Below are 15,597 nucleotides of genomic sequence, written 5' to 3'. Positions count from 1 at the left end.
CAGAAAAGCTCACATTTTGTATACTTTTTCCCCATCCAAAAGTTTTGAGAAGAGCTGTTTGCCCTGACAGAGTGGTTTAAACCATTTTTTTTTCTATTCTGAACTTTGTATTGCATTGTAACGTAGTACTGACTAGAACTCTTAACATGCCAAATCCTGTAATACTTGTCCCGACAAGCCTTCTCTTAGAGACTTGTGGGCCCTAATGCCAGATATAGGATTTGGTTCTATAAATAGTCACAGCAGTTCAAATCATTAGTTTAAATGGTAAATATAAAACCCTTCAGACAATATAAAGGCAATAGATCCGGTAGTGCATGAATGCAAAACCATTCTAATTGGAACATAGTAATGTAAAGAAGTTTCACTCAGCTAATCTGGTAACTTGAATAAAAAGTTTGTATACTATAATAACCCCTCTCCAAGGGTACCACCAGTTCAATAGACTCTCTGTTCATTCACTAATCACACATGTTCATTTAACGATCAGCAGCATCTCAACCGAGCCTTCCCCATAGAGAATTTTGTAGGGGACTCCCCAGCCAGTCCTCCCTGGCAAAGCTTTCTGTTTGTGTACGTACAACATTTCTATACAATCTGACATTCTCCACAGGCAAACATCTGCTCTTCTGAAATACACTGGTGGCAGAAGCACATGTCATTCTTGAAGCCATGGGTCCAGAAAAGGAGATCATTTCCACCTCTCCTACAAGGGCTGGCTTTTCCTTCAGTTCAAACACCACATTGTATTAGAAAGAAATCTCATGCCAGTGGGTAGAGAGATTATCTGTTCCTTTTAGCTGCACTACCCCCACACTTCATTTTAGTGTGAAAGAGTTCATTTATTTGGTGGATCCAAACTACCTTATGCACACTGCCCCACCAGCCAGTAATGAAAATTGCACATTTGTCCACACTGTGATAACGCCACCCACCATGCATATATATGTTCTAGGTTCTTTCATGGACACTTCTTTGTTTTTCTTCTAACATTATACGTTGCCTTCTCTTGCTGTTATATGCAAATGTAAATAATATTATGTTGTCTTCCCAAATCTGCCACATTATGCTAAGGACGAAATTTCTTTTCTTTTGTAAATTGCAAAATTAGATATCCTAGCCCAACTTTCTTTTACTTCCTGATTTTATTTGCTGGTAACTGCGGTACACGATTTTTTAATTGTTGGCTTTTTCACAGTAACCACAGTAACTTGTTTTTTCAAATTCCAAATATTTATTTTAAACCAGATACTAATAAATAGGTGTGGTTGATTGCTGTCTATAGGTTTTACATGAGTATTGTCAGACAGGTGAGACTGCATGACTGACTCCTGACAATGAAATTTCACATCACCACACATTTGCCTTTCAGCTTCTCTTTCCTTTTCTGCTGCTTGCTTTTTTTGCCATCAATTTGTAAACTCACAGTCCTGCGTTTCTCTAGGTTTAGCAACTCCTGGAATAACTCTTTCACATTGTGGTTCAGCTTGGCAGAGGTCTCCATGAAGGCACATTTCCACTTCTTAGCCATGGCTTCTCCTTCACTGCTGTCCACCTCTCGATTTTGATTCTCATCATTTTTGTTCCCCACCAGCATTATTGGAATACTTTCTACGTCTCCTTTAATCTGACATATCTGCTCATAGATCGGTTTGAGTTCCTCCAAGGACTGTCGGCTGGTGATAGAGTAAACCAAAATGAAAGCATGTCCTTTAGAAATAGAAAGACGTTGCATAGCTGGAAATTGATGGCTCCCTGTAGTGTCAGTTATCTGCAAAGTGCATATGCTTTTATCACAGCTGATCACCTGCCGATAGGTGTCTTCAATGGTAGGGATGTAGCTCTCTCTGAAAGTGCCCTTCACAAATCTCAAAACCAAAGAACTTTTGCCCACTCCTCCAGCTCCAAACACAACAACCCTGTAATCATTGCTTTGCTCAGGCATGTTTCTCAGTGTGTCTGTTGCTCAGCTAGAGGGAAAAATCTAGGAAAGAAAATGACAAAAACAAGACAGACGTTAATATATGTACAGGTGCAGAGTGCACTTTTTGATGTCTTTCCTAATAAGAGATATGAATGTGATATAAGTGATGGCATACTAGTTGTAGTAATTTAAGAAGACTTGCAGTGGATTGCAGATTGATTTATTTCAGTAGTAAATTTAGGATTTGCAATCCAGCCTGAACTGGTAACAAAAGAGCAACTTCGTCACTTTGTGAATTATTTTAAATTAACATTGTGAGTTTAAGTACGCTTCCTACTGGACTAAAATCCCCAGAAATAAAAAGCTGCATCTGGGAAATGGTATTTCAGCAAGGCCAAGGCCTGAGCAAATTGTAGAAACTGAATTATTGTTCCGTCTCTAAAACAAGCCTCCTCAAATCTTTGTTGAAACACAATGGTATACACATGTATGACAGTTAATTATTCAAAACACGCCATCTCTTCAGTAGTTAGGGAATTTATCTCCACTACTACTGGACAACACTCTTGAGTGACATCTAAGGTGTATTTGTAGCTTATTCAGCAATAACACCAAGTATGCTTTGCTTCAAAATCTTTGGGAGCATATGCCCCATTATGATGTGTTTTTCTACTTGCGCTTCAGGTCAAAGAGTACATTTTGGTAAGCTGAGATTGTTCATGTTCAGTCTGTCTTTTCATTGTAACTTTTATTTTACAGCAGATGGTATTTGACTGGAAACATACAACCCTTATCAGAATGGCCGTGCAGGTATCTTTGCAATATTTTTAAGTGGATTATATTGTAAAGGTTGGCAATTGCGTATGTCAAAGATGACAAAACTCCGCAATCCCTGAAGTCAGTACCCCTTGAAAAAACCTATCTGTAAATGGTAGGACCACAGATATTCTCGTCATTATTAAGTAATAGAATTGGTAAAGCTTTCACAGGGTTGCAAGCTGTAGTTGTTTTAGAATTCACTGAATTAAATGTGACGATTAATTTGGCCTCCCATCAGTAGCAGCTTATTAGGTACACAACATGTACAAGTGTCATTCTATATTTAGTGAGATTTAAGCAAATAAACACTAAAAAATTGAACCCTAAAAGTCTAGGATATTGTTACTTTTCAGACCAAAGCTAGATATATAAAAAATACATATGGAACAAACTGCAAAATTTGCTGCACCTATATTGGTTGTTAGGAAAATGAGCTGATTTGATAAAGAACCTTGTCCAAGTGCCTTAACTGTGCCAGGTGATTGAATTTGTCTGTTGCAATGTTGCCAGGGTAGCAGTTAATCCAGAACAACCCAAAGGGGTTTCTTACAGAATAAGAAAGTCTTCAAGCTATTTCTTCACTGCAGCAGCAGGAGTGATTGCATTGTGAGGCAGGATTTTAAGTTACCATTTACCTGTCTAGCACGGGGAGAATAGCAGTGATGTTGTAGAGATATGGATGTGAGTGGAGCTCCCATGACCTTTTCCCACTTGTCAGCCCACAATGAGTTTTTCACTTCTACATCTTTGATGCTGTTGCTGCCTGTGCCAGCTAGATTAAAGCTATGGCTATCCATGCTGCACTAATGTCTTCGTCTTGCTGTTCAAGCATACCCTGATTTTGCAATCCTTCTTGTCCAGGGCGATCTATTCTGTCCTAATTCTAATGTCTGAACAAGCTGAAAACATCTGTCTTTACATTATGTGTTGGATGAAGGAGTTGTACTTCCTCATCTGCCACATTGTAGGCAGTGCAACTGGGGACGCTGATCCTGCAGCAAAGTGGAGAGCTGTCACAGCTCTGCCTATCCAGCCTGGCTTCAGGCGGATGGCAGCCTCACCCCTTCCATCTCTCCTACACTGCAGTCACTGTCATTCTCAGAGACCTGTTTAAATATAGAAAAGATTGATAAATAAGAGTGTTCATCCTGAGGCACTGAAGCAAAATTGTTTCTCTCTGACAGGAGAATTCAAGGAATGGAAAGAAGACTAGTCTCAGAAAACACGGGTCTATGTTCTTATATAAGAGAGAAAACTCTCTGAGGAACAAGGAAAATGGGTGAGCAGCTCATGCTGCTGAGAAACCAAAAAAGACCAAAGTAGCTAGCAAGAAATAAGAACAGAGGAAGCTAGCAGGATGCTATTCCACCGAGAATAAACTCATACCTAAAAGCTGCAAACAAGCAAATTCAGAACAGCCACAGAGCTTAGAGTCATGGGTGACTGCAGCAAATGGACTATCATAAGAATTATAGTTTAATTTTTTTTTTTTTGAGCAAAAAGGCAAGAGAGAAAACCATGGTTATTTCACGTGAAAAGCAGCTTAAGTATTGCACAATCAGATAATACGTAGCCTAGGAACTATGGGATAATGAGAGAAAATGCACTGTGAAAATTTTTACTATGAAAACTAGTGAAATACGGAGTAGAGAAATAAAATTTTAAAATCTAGCTAAGTGTATTTCTGCTATATTAAACTTCATGCTTTAAGCATACTCAGAAAATACAAAGAAAACTGGCACATATGGCTGCTCCAAAATTAGAACAAATTGAAATGTGGTACTTAATGGCATGAAGTGTTATGCAACTGAAGAGCTTCAAAGGGAACCTGAAATGGCATGGTAACAGTCTTCAAATACATAGTAAGTTGCAAAGACAGCGAGTGTATGGGAAGAAAATAGAATTGATGGGCTTACGTTGTAGAAGAGATCCACATTAGACAATAGGAAAACTTTACAGTGGTAAGAAGAGCACACCAATTGCCTAGGGAGATTTTGCAGACTGTCTTTAGAAATGACCATAGAATCACATGATAATTCAGGCTGGAAGGGACCTGAAGAGGTCTCTGGTCTACCCTGCAGGTCACAGTAGTGTCAGCCATGAGACTAGACAAAGTTATTCTGTTCTGTCAGGGTTTGGAAAACTCCAACATTTCCCACAGCCTCTCCAGAGAACCTGCCCCGCTGCTAAATTGTCCTCAGCATGATCTTTTCCCCCTTATATCTAATCTGAACTACTTGTGTTCCAATTCATACCTGTTGTCTCTCCTTCTCCCACTGTACATTGCTGTGAAGAATTTTACTCCATCTTCTTTGCGGCTTTTCTGTAGGTTTTTTGGGGGGCTGCTGTTTAGTGTCCCCCAAACTGTGCCTTCTCCAGGCTGAACCAGCCCTGGCCCCTCAGCCTGCGGGGCAGAACAGTGCTGCAGCCCTGGACACCTCGGTGACTTTGGTGCCCTCATCTGAACTTGCTCCTCTCATTACAAATTATGAACTTCATAGTTCAAACTCTTAATGTTCTTTGGGTTTCCAATTACACGTGGTTGTGTTAGCATTTGCTAAATCTGTGTCACTGTCGCTGGATTTAGCCACTGGATCTCCATAGTTATCTCCTATCTCTAATAGTTTTTTATGGCCTAACTTTTTTATCAATTGTATTTATGACTTGCGTCTTATGTTTGTATTTAAGCCATGAATAACATATGCAATAATGGGTAAAAAGTATAAGAAGGCTGAAAAATAACTTCTGAAAATTAATTTACTTGAATAACATGAGAGTAACATGAGATTAGAATGTCACAGCTGCTGAGCCCTTCCAGTTTGTACTTGAAAGTAGTTATAGAAAAAGTTGCTCACTCTCAAGTCTTTCCACAGTTTTGGTTTTGTTGCAAAGGATTTTCATCATGTTTGTATTGATAGATTTCCATGAAATGTCACAGGTTGCGATTTTTTTAAAATCATAGATGGTGTCTTTTGGGGTAGCATTCGTTTTATAAAACATCCTGATACCGCCTTTGTTGTCTGGAGTCTGAGGCTTTGATTGTGTCTTAACTGATCCAGTTCTTGAGGTTTTATGATGTTCTACTGAGATGTCAGTCTGATATGCAATATAGCAATTTTAAGATGCTGTGTATTAATTTCCTGAAAGCTCTTTTTCCTCAGGTAAAATCATCTCATGTCAGTCACCGATATTTTCTTTTGGTTTTTTTTTTTTTAAAGTCTAAGGAGATGTCTCTGTTTATATTGACATTGTTATGATGAAAATCCAATAAAGTACAAGCAATGCATTTAGTTCAAAAGCTTGCATCAATTTAAATTAGCAGTCCATGAGGCTATCTGGTGATTGCATCACTATGCAAAGATATAAGGTGCAAGGTGCAGAATAACACCAAATGTAGTTATAGATAAGATGGATTTCAGCATGGTTGTAAGGTTAATGGCCAACATATCACTGGTGAAAAAGGTACATATTATTTACTTGCAGAAGGGTAAAAGAGCTCTGTAAGGAGTTTTTACTTATTTTCCATTATGCATATAAACAGGCATTTCTCTGGGAGCATTTTCACCGTATCTGCCAATGAACATGGACTTAAAGAATGGGGATTTTCCTGCTTCCGGTGCCTTCGTCCTTTACTACCAGACTCTATTTTTCATTTTTTTTCTTTCTTTTCCTTTGCTTGTTTTGCTTTGGTCTTTTCAAATCAGTGGAAATTTGGGTATATTTGAAGAAAAAATGATAACACCTAAAACAGCTTTTTCTTGCAACATGAGGTTCTAGTCCATGTGGAAAGCACTTTTTTTATTCTCATGATGAACAAAATGTTCTATGAAAGTCTGCTTCTTAATGATCAGCTAGTGTAAATTGTGACTTCTTCACTGCATAAATCCTGTACCACTTTCGATTTCTGTCAGCTCTGGCTTTTAAGCAGGTGTTGTTCTTGCCATCTTTGTTAACAGAGAAGAATATTTTCATACTGTTAATGTCTGTGTCACTGATATTTGGGCAAAGCCTTGAGCAGAGATAAATATCCATTCAAAATACCTCCTCTTTTTGCTTTGCAAGTTTACATAGAATAGGGGGATGACTGACCAAGTCACATCAACATGAGTAGCTATGCATAGATTGACAATACTAATCAAGGTAATTAAAATTATTTGATGCATTTAGACTACAACTACATCCTGAATTTGCTTTGCCATATCAAAATTTCAGTTGGATAAGTTATTGCAACATCATGCCTTTTTTTCAAAATGTTTATCTATATATTGGTGACCTTCTTGCACTTGAATTTAAGTCTTTGGTACATTTGTTAGCAGATACTATCCAAGGATATTAGTTTAAATAGTATTTATTCATAATTGTTATAACTTTTTAGATTTCTTTGCAAGCCAAAAATATAGGGATGTGTGTCAGATATTTTTGATCATACCTTTCCCTATAGAAAAACCCAGGAAGTCTTGAAAAGCAAAAAAGTTGAAGATAGCAATTGACTGTATTTTGCTCAAGGTATTTTTGCAGTGTCAAAGATCACTAAGCCACTTGACCTAAGGTTTCTCTGAGTTTTTTCACTGTGTCCCGTGCAGTTTGAACAAAGTATCTTGTTTTATTCCTAAAAATAATTATTTGCCTACAGCTGTTCCACTTAATGATAACTCTCTGAAAAGAGTCTTATTGCTTTAGGAAAGATGATTATGCTGCTGATGATTAAATGCTGATAAATAGTTAAATTGGTTGCTTCCAGAAATTTCTCAAATTCCAGCAACAGCTTTGCTGGTGTTTCAAAGTGATAGCTTGGTTTTTGCATTAGTCTAAAAGCTTATGAAAGAAGTCCCTCCAAACCCAAAGTTTATGCAATTGGTCACTGAATCTTCACCAGCGTTAACATTGATTTCAATTAATGCTGGAGGATGGCAAAGAATGGTGTTTCAAAATAATGGCAATACTGCATGATCAGTGAAGATTAAACCTACTCAAGACTTCCAGCACTGAATGGCCAAGAACTAATATACTAGTCTACCGAAAGAAAGCTAAGTTAGCGTCATGTAAAGTACTGTTATTGTGAAAAGGAAGACAGGCTCTGTTCATGTGACATGTAGGTCCCAGTTCAGCAAAGTCCTTAAGAAAGTGCTAAAATTGTGTACATTTTTCTCATCTGTTTTTTTAAAGCCAGAAGGAAGCAGACCAGACTAAGCTACAGAGAAAATGGCATCTTCTATGTAAACAAAAAATAAATGAAGTTGCATGTCATAAACCTGCTGTTTCCTGTGGCACACTGTCCTTGTTGTAATATTTATTTGATCTTCTGAAAGTAAGAGGCAAAATCAGATGTTCTTCTTATCCAACATATTCATAGAAGCACAAATTCAAACTACAAATTCAATTTCTTTTGACTTAAACAGTTTCCATTTTAGAGCTAGACTCTCTACAGTGTTTGAATTGTTTGAATTTTCATTTGAATTCATCATTTAGAGACTTCTAACTGAAATGAAAGTAGTGGCTCAGGCTGTACAAAACTGGATGGGACTGAGACAGAGCAGAAAGCTAAAACTGCCCTGCATGACCAGAATGACAGCAAACAAAGTGTGTGCTTTGAGGGAGGGGCATTTGGCCTTAGGGACTGCAGTGTTTGCTTTCAAATATCTAAAAAAGAAAAAGGGAAGAAAAATAAAAATTGCTCCACTTTTTCAATGTTGGCTAAAGTGTTTCTTGGTTTTTGGGACAGTTTCTTCACTACATTACAAATGCATATACTACACTACAGATACAATCTGTACAGTCTGTATTAAGCCAGGATATCAATTTTAGAAAGTTTTTTCAGAGAGGTTCTCCAAAAGGTTTTGCGGATTCCCTTCATGCTGTTGGCCCAACATAGAAGAGTAATAGAAAGGACAAAAGTCTTTCTGAATAATTTGTTGCAGTTTTGTTCTGTATTTACAGAAGTAGAATATTGTCCTAACAACATCGGTAGGTAAAGGAGGTAGAATCCAGCCCCTGTGCTGTTCTGTGGTCACAGAACGCTGTGCTCTGCTTTAGCAAATTGTCATATTTTCATCACACAGATGTTGAAAATCTCATTCCCAAAAACAATGCCTTTTCAAAATTGTTTGAAGCCCTACAAATTATCATATCAAACTGATCCCTTAATAGAACGAAACCCCAAACAGATCGTTGTCACAGTAAGAAAACCTTTACTAGCTCTTGGGCTAAGATACGGCCAGCAGAGATTGTGGCAGAAATAGTTTTGCTAGGCAAGAACTGGAAAAAGAAAGGGGAGAGAATTAGATGAGTTTTCTACAGGAGCAGTATGTATCATGGGTTTCCAAAACCAGGTTTAACTAAAGTGGCATCACTTGGTGACAGAGAAGGCACACTGGTGACAAAAGAACGGATGATGCAGAAGGGTCCATTGATTCCCTTCTCTACTAATGGTTCATGTGCAGAAAATGCAGAAGGTGCTGGACCTGATCCAACAAAGAGCTTTAGAATTAGGAGCACATTTAAATTATTTGATGTGTTGTTGCCCAAGAGCTTTCAGAACTAACCCCTGAGTAACAGCTATGTATTAATGAACCCTTACCATAAAACAAGATTCAGCACCATTGAATATACTTACCACATGAAAAAAACCAAACACTTCCTTTCATGCAGAAACAGCGACAATATACTAGTTTAACCAGGGTGGACAGGTGTCCTACTGGTTGTCACTTCCTATTTAGTGGATTGGCTAACCTTAAAATTAAAAAAGAAGAATTTCATGACTCAGTTCCTGTTTAAATTCAGGCTTTGCTTTAGGCATGTTAGACATTTAATTGACTTAAGTGGAGCTACTCTTATACTTGTGTATATATCTACTCAAGCATTTGGTAAACCAGTATCTTAATATTTTAAGCACTTAGGGTCAAAACTCTGTGGGAAACAACTCAGAAGCTTTTGCGTATGTGTAGTTAGGTATTCGTAAATTCACATATAGGAATAAAAATGTCAAGATAACAGCATTGTATTCAACTCCCTGTGTGACTGATTTTTTGGGGTTTTCTCCTCAGGTTAACAGACCAATTACTGTAGTTTTTTGCTCAGTTTTCAGTAAATTTAATTTACCTGAATAAAGACAGAAAGATCAACTTACAGTGCTGTATGTTCACTTTTCAACATGTAGGACATTATGACATTGGGTAGAGGAGTAGGGTTATTAACTGGAATTTGTCACTCATAAATGGAGAATCAAAGACTCAGTCTGACCTTTCAGCACCTCTGTTTTTTGGTAGCAGAATACTCTCTTTGGCAATTGGCTATGACATTCCATGCTGTAGTGAACTTCTTCTTCTCCAGATATCCACTAGCTGAAATAGGTGACTTTTTATTCTGTATTTCATGGAAAAAAGGTGTGGCTTTTAAGTTTTCCTTAATGGAGCAAGTTAGAAACATTCGAAACACTAAAAAAAAAACAAAACCAAAACAAAAAAAAAACAAACGAAAATTTCCCAAATAATCATTTGGATCTATAGGCTTTGGATATTAAATTCCATACTTTGTGAGATTCATGATAAAAATCCTAGCATAGGCAACAAGCTAGCTCCATGTAAATGTGTGTATTTACACAGAAGAACCATGTGTCTGTGGAAGACTGGTTTCCACTCAGCAGAGGAAACTGTACAATGACCAGTGGCCTTTTGCCTTTCCACTGTAGTTCTCTGTATTCTCTAATATTAATTTAAGACTATTTAAGCAAGTCTTCTATAGAAGAAAAATTATTAAAGGTTAAGGACCTCTGATGAATATATTCTGATGAATATAACTCCTAACTTTATTTTTCTTTGCTGGGCTGGAAAGGAAAACTTTATTGCTACCCTGACCATTGGAGCACTTCTCATACTCTTCCACAGTCCAAATAACACCCCGTTGAAAACAATGTGGCTTAAAGTGAGAATGTCAGTATCTGTCTTGCTGTCCTAGATGTGCATGGTAAGTCCTCCAAAAACCCTAACAGCCAATATAACATATTTTGCAACTGGTGTGTTGGGCAATAACTTGTGAAAGATAATGTAGCAGGTTTCAGGACCCAGAAGGATCCCTGGCAAGTACTTAAGTAACGCAATCCACTGTTGATATCCTTCCAGGCACTAGTGAGAATCCTGAACTTCAACCGAAAATTTTCTCCAAATCAGACAGGGCTGGAAACCAGCAATTAAAGTATAACTGTGGGGGCATGGTATCATTCCTGACAGCTTTCTTATAGACATTTCTAAATGTTCAGAAGAAGCTATTTGCTGTCTATGGTGTGCAATTTGTCATAAGGTGGTTTGGAAAATTTTATTTGTATTTATTTTTATGCTAAAGCGTATTTTCTTTAAGAATTAAAGATGCAAATGTGCATCTCAGGACTTTCACAAAACTGAATACTTACCTTACTGAATTTTTTTTCATTTTTAAACAGAAATGCGATTTAATACTAGTCTTCATCACTGTCCCAGCTTTCAGTACTTTCTACTCTGAAGTAAGAAAGGTAGGTTTAGTCTTTAGAGTAGTTTATTCTCAATTAATGTTTCTTTTCCTTGTAGCAGTAGACAAACTTCTTATAAAAACTATATTCTAAACATTAAAAAATCCTTTCTCAATAATATTTGGTACCATTTCAATGTTTGAGTGAACAAACTAGGAAAACTAATGGTTTTTAGTTGGGTTTACAGCAATATTTTATCTATTGGTGGTAGGTAATATTTGATTATTTCAATTAGTAAGTTTTTGAGAACAGATAAAAGCTGTCAGTCTAGATTTTCAAGGAACAATATAAAATATATAAAAGAGGGTAAGTCTCCTTTTCTTAGCTTCATAATATTTTTAAGTTAGAACTACTGGACATTTTGGGAAGGAAACATCTTCAGTCCAGCATTGGATTTGCTCTTTTCATGGATCTGCTTTGCTACATAGATACTTTTAATGAGGATCCTAAAGACTGTCATAACTTCATTGACACTTATTCAGATTCAACTAAAACCAGTTCCATTACCCGCAGTCAGGGTGAGGGTGATTGCATTTTGTTGCCATAGGATACCGCAGCCCCACACAGTCAGAGGAAACAGAGGCAGATTTTCATCTCAGAAACAGAAATCTAACTTTCACCTCAAACTTATTTGCTCCCAAGGAGGTGCTCCTGACCTCAGTGTGAGTGGAAAAGTGCGACTGCCACAGACTTGACATACCCTTTTTAACATTTTGCTCTTGTCTTCCTTTGATACAAATTTCAAAAATTATACAGTAATCAATATTTCATTGTCAAAACAAATCAATATTTGCTTTCTCAAACAGGCAAAATAAAGTGTGTTCTGTTTTAATTCACGCAGTTACATTGTCGCTTGGCGGGTCTTTTCTACTGTCTTTCCAGCAGTAAGATAAGATAATTCAATGCATATTTTAATTTTAATGCAACAATAAGAATGTAGTGAAAATATCTGTTTGTTGATACTTAAAAACCTTTGTTTGGGTGGAAAGCAAAGGAAAAAAAATTTCCACTGATGGTACTGATGTTTCACAAAATTGCCATTTTTCTATTTTTCTTCTTGTATCTAATACTGCCTAGTAATACAAAGTATTAACGGGAAACAAGCATTTGGAATCAGCTCTACATACCAAACCAAATCTCCCACAGTGAATACTGTTCCAGTTTAAGTATACAAATGGTCTGATACTCACGTGCAGGGTGGGAGCTGGAACATTCAAATGCAGCTTATTATATATTACAGAATAGTTTACTGAGGAACACTGTGAACTGAAAGGAATCCAATGTAGCATGTAAATCAAAACCATAAAAAAAAGTAAGAGGAGGATCAGGTTATAAAGAGAAAGAAGTAGAGGAAAAGGACCGTGGAATTGAAAGCTGTCATTCTGCAGGAGCATCTCTGAACCAGAATACTGTTTATTGCAGGTTTTTAAAATAAGGTAAGTATGACGCAATAGTGCACCCTCTGTCACAATGAAAAGGGGAGTCTTTTTTTTTTCACACACAATGGTGGGATCTCTTCATGGGCAGGTGTGCTGTTTAGCACAAAAGACAGTCAGGTGATCCTCAAAGGAAACTAGAACCAGCATTAGTAACGACTTCAGGAGAACCACTATCATTTTATATATTATCCACGATTTTTTCTGGTACTACAGACACTGTAGTGTGTATAGTACAGACACTGCTGGAGTAATATAATCTTGACCACTTGGCCAGAAGGAGCCATGCCTCTGAATTCCAATCGTCTTCCAAAGACCTCTGCTCTGCGTGAGAAGGGGCGTACTATTCAGCCTGATGACCATCAGGGCTATGTGTCTGCTCGTGTTAACCACAGCACAGCGCAACCTAGAAGAGAAATATGCTTTCATTTGGCTCTTATGTGAGACGTGTGGAAAACTGTGTATCCAAAGACCTTGACCTATTTGCAAAGAGACTTTTCAAAGCACACAACTTCTGATGAAAAGTATGAATGCTATTTAGTACTGAAAGAGACCTTCTGGATTATCAAATCCAATTCTTTGCCATTGCAGACAACCATTTCACATAATCTGTTCCATCAAGTCCCAACTGAAAAGCATTTAGAGCCTTTTCTTTCTATTACTTCAAAGAGAAGGTAATTTCAGAAACTTGCTTCTCTAATGGCTTGAAACCTTCCAGCCTAAGTGTATTCACAACCCATTTATACCCATTCATTCTTCACTCTTCCCAGGGATGAAGATAAATAACTGTACATTGCAATCATTCCCTCAGTTCCATGAGGGAATTTCATTGATTTGCAGCCTTGTGTTTGAACCTGTTCCATGTTCGGACAGTTCTTCATGCAAGAGCCTCAGAATTGTGTTGTGCAGTGTGAGAGAGAGCATGAAACCTGCAGGGATACCATATTTCATAGCCCCTGAATGATGGTATAGATATTCTGAGAGAATTGGGCACTACTGCATTTAGTAAGTATGGCTGGACCCTGGGGGACAGTAGTGCATCAATCAGAAAAGATAAAAAAACAAACAAACAAACAAAAAAACACAGGGTCAGACAGGGGAAGACAAAATAGCCCTCTAACACAGAATTAAAAATTGTGAGACCTGCAGACATTCCAGCTACAGTAAAATGCAAACCCTGGCAAAGGTATAAAAGCAATCAGTTGCAACAGCTTCATTTTCATGGAAAGGTATGAGGATGCACCTATTACATACCTATATGTGTGTGCATTTATGTGCAGGCATATATGTATTCATGCATGACTAAGTACTCATGAAAACAAGATATTCAGAAAATGCTTTTAAAATAAAATACATCAAATCTTATTGCTCCGTGCCGGGCTCACTCAGTTGTGACTGAGTGCTGCAGCATACAGAGCATCCCACACTTCACATGGAAGACAGCAAGAGAGGAAGTATTATCAAATTTGAATTCAGTCACTCACAGACACTTGAAAATGGTCTTTCATTACTTTCTTTCATTCAATTGAGAGGGGGACAATATACTGAACACCGTCTGCCTGTCAGTGGAATAGGCTAAAGTTTTATTTGTTTCAAAGAAAGCAACACCTGGTGTTATTTAAGTCAGATTCAACATTTTCGTATTATTCCATCACATAAATTAAAATATAGCTCTCATTTAAAAAAATTTACTCTCTCCTTAAACCACTGCAGTGGCTGCGGTATAAACTGGGGCAAAATTCAGCACATCAAGTTTTAATGAATAACAGTTTCTTTAAAAGGTTATGAAGCTATTACTAGCACCCCAGCACATAGAAAAATGATATTGTTTAACTAGTCAGTGTGCATATGACCAGTTTCTGGCTTCCTCTTCAGCCTCATCTTATAGCATGACATGTTCTCTACATAAGATATACACTTAGATCAAATCTTGCGGTCGTAACTCACGCAAAACTCTATTGACTTTGGTGGAAATTTTGCCTGAGTGAGCACTGTGGATTTTGGCCAAAGGAAATAAAGACCTCGAATCTCAGTGCAAACCTACATTTATTGTGTGAGTCGAAGTAGAAAAACAAATGGAAATATATTTACCTGTGTAGGAACAGAAAGCTCCAAATGTTCTTCAGTTTCTGCCTGTCATGGCACCAGCTGTTCACCCTCTCTGCCCTGGGTTTCCTCCACCGGCAAGAAGTCCCCGTCTCAACCAAGGGGGCTGCAACTCGGTCGCCTGACGCTTTCCCTGCGGTGGCTGCTGCCTGGCGTGTGCTCGCAGGCTCGGCGCTCCGGCGGCTCTGCTCCTCTCCCGCTTTCTCCCCAGTGCCGGGGCCGTGGCTAATGCTTTTGTTGGCTTGATCGCAGCCTCTCTCTTTCTTTCTGCTTTTAGGGATGGACTGACTCCAGCCCCTGCTGGTGCTACTGCCTAAATGGCGACTGCAAAGCTCATATAGGCTTTTAACTGCCACCTACTGAATAATTGTGGAATATATACATATATGTATATGCATACAGGCTGTAATTTTCTGTCTTTCTCAACAAACATATTAGATTTTTACAATCATTCTTTAAGCCCTCCAAATTTTCTGTAGTTTACATTAATCTGTGTCCATAATTCTCCCTTTCTTTCAGCACCTAAACCCAGAACAAGCCTGTTCCCTTCACTTTAAAATGCTTACAAAGCCTGTGGCGAGGTTAATCCACAGTGGCAATAAACCAGACTAGCTCTGTTCAAATCAATGGAGCTCTGCTGATTTATACTGGCTGAGAAATTAATCCTTTAGGTCTAATATTTACTCACAAAAATACACTAGATAGCAAGTATGAAAAATATGCCATAAAAATAGATTTAATCTGAGACAGCCGTCAAAATCTCACTCATCTGAAACGTTTTTTTTTCTTTTCTTTTTTTTTTCTGACAGCAG

General features: G+C 37.8%; 1 protein-coding gene across 3 annotated transcripts; it reads right to left on the bottom strand.

Annotated features, from left to right (window-relative positions):
* Nucleotides 1–1,211: 1,211 nt before the first annotated feature.
* On the bottom strand, nucleotides 1,212–15,078 carry DIRAS2 (DIRAS family GTPase 2). Of its 3 annotated transcripts, XM_054186730.1 has the most exons (3): nucleotides 14,771–15,078; nucleotides 12,434–13,085; nucleotides 1,212–1,984 (listed from the first exon to the last, which is right to left on the bottom strand). In XM_054186730.1, the coding sequence occupies exon 3, from the start codon at nucleotides 1,943–1,945 to the stop codon at nucleotides 1,346–1,348; it is 600 nt and encodes a 199-aa protein (XP_054042705.1). In that variant the 5' UTR covers nucleotides 1,946–1,984; nucleotides 12,434–13,085; nucleotides 14,771–15,078; the 3' UTR covers nucleotides 1,212–1,345. The 3 variants fall into 3 exon arrangements, with proteins under 3 accessions (XP_054042705.1, XP_054042704.1, XP_054042703.1); XM_054186729.1 differs by lacking the exon at nucleotides 12,434–13,085; XM_054186728.1 differs by lacking the exons at nucleotides 12,434–13,085; nucleotides 14,771–15,078 and adding an exon at nucleotides 4,999–5,568.
* Nucleotides 15,079–15,597: the final 519 nt, after the last annotated feature.

Source organism: Rissa tridactyla, chromosome Z (genome assembly GCF_028500815.1).
Source record: "Rissa tridactyla isolate bRisTri1 chromosome Z, bRisTri1.patW.cur.20221130, whole genome shotgun sequence".
Lineage (NCBI taxonomy): Eukaryota > Metazoa > Chordata > Aves > Charadriiformes > Laridae > Rissa > Rissa tridactyla.
This window is presented reverse-complemented; position numbering and strand designations above follow the sequence as displayed.

What these genes read in the sequence shown, in the direction of transcription:
- DIRAS2 (XM_054186730.1), bottom strand. Translation starts at nt 1,945, where the DNA reads ATGCCTGAGCAAAGCAATGATTACAGGGTTGTTGTGTTTGGAGCTGGA.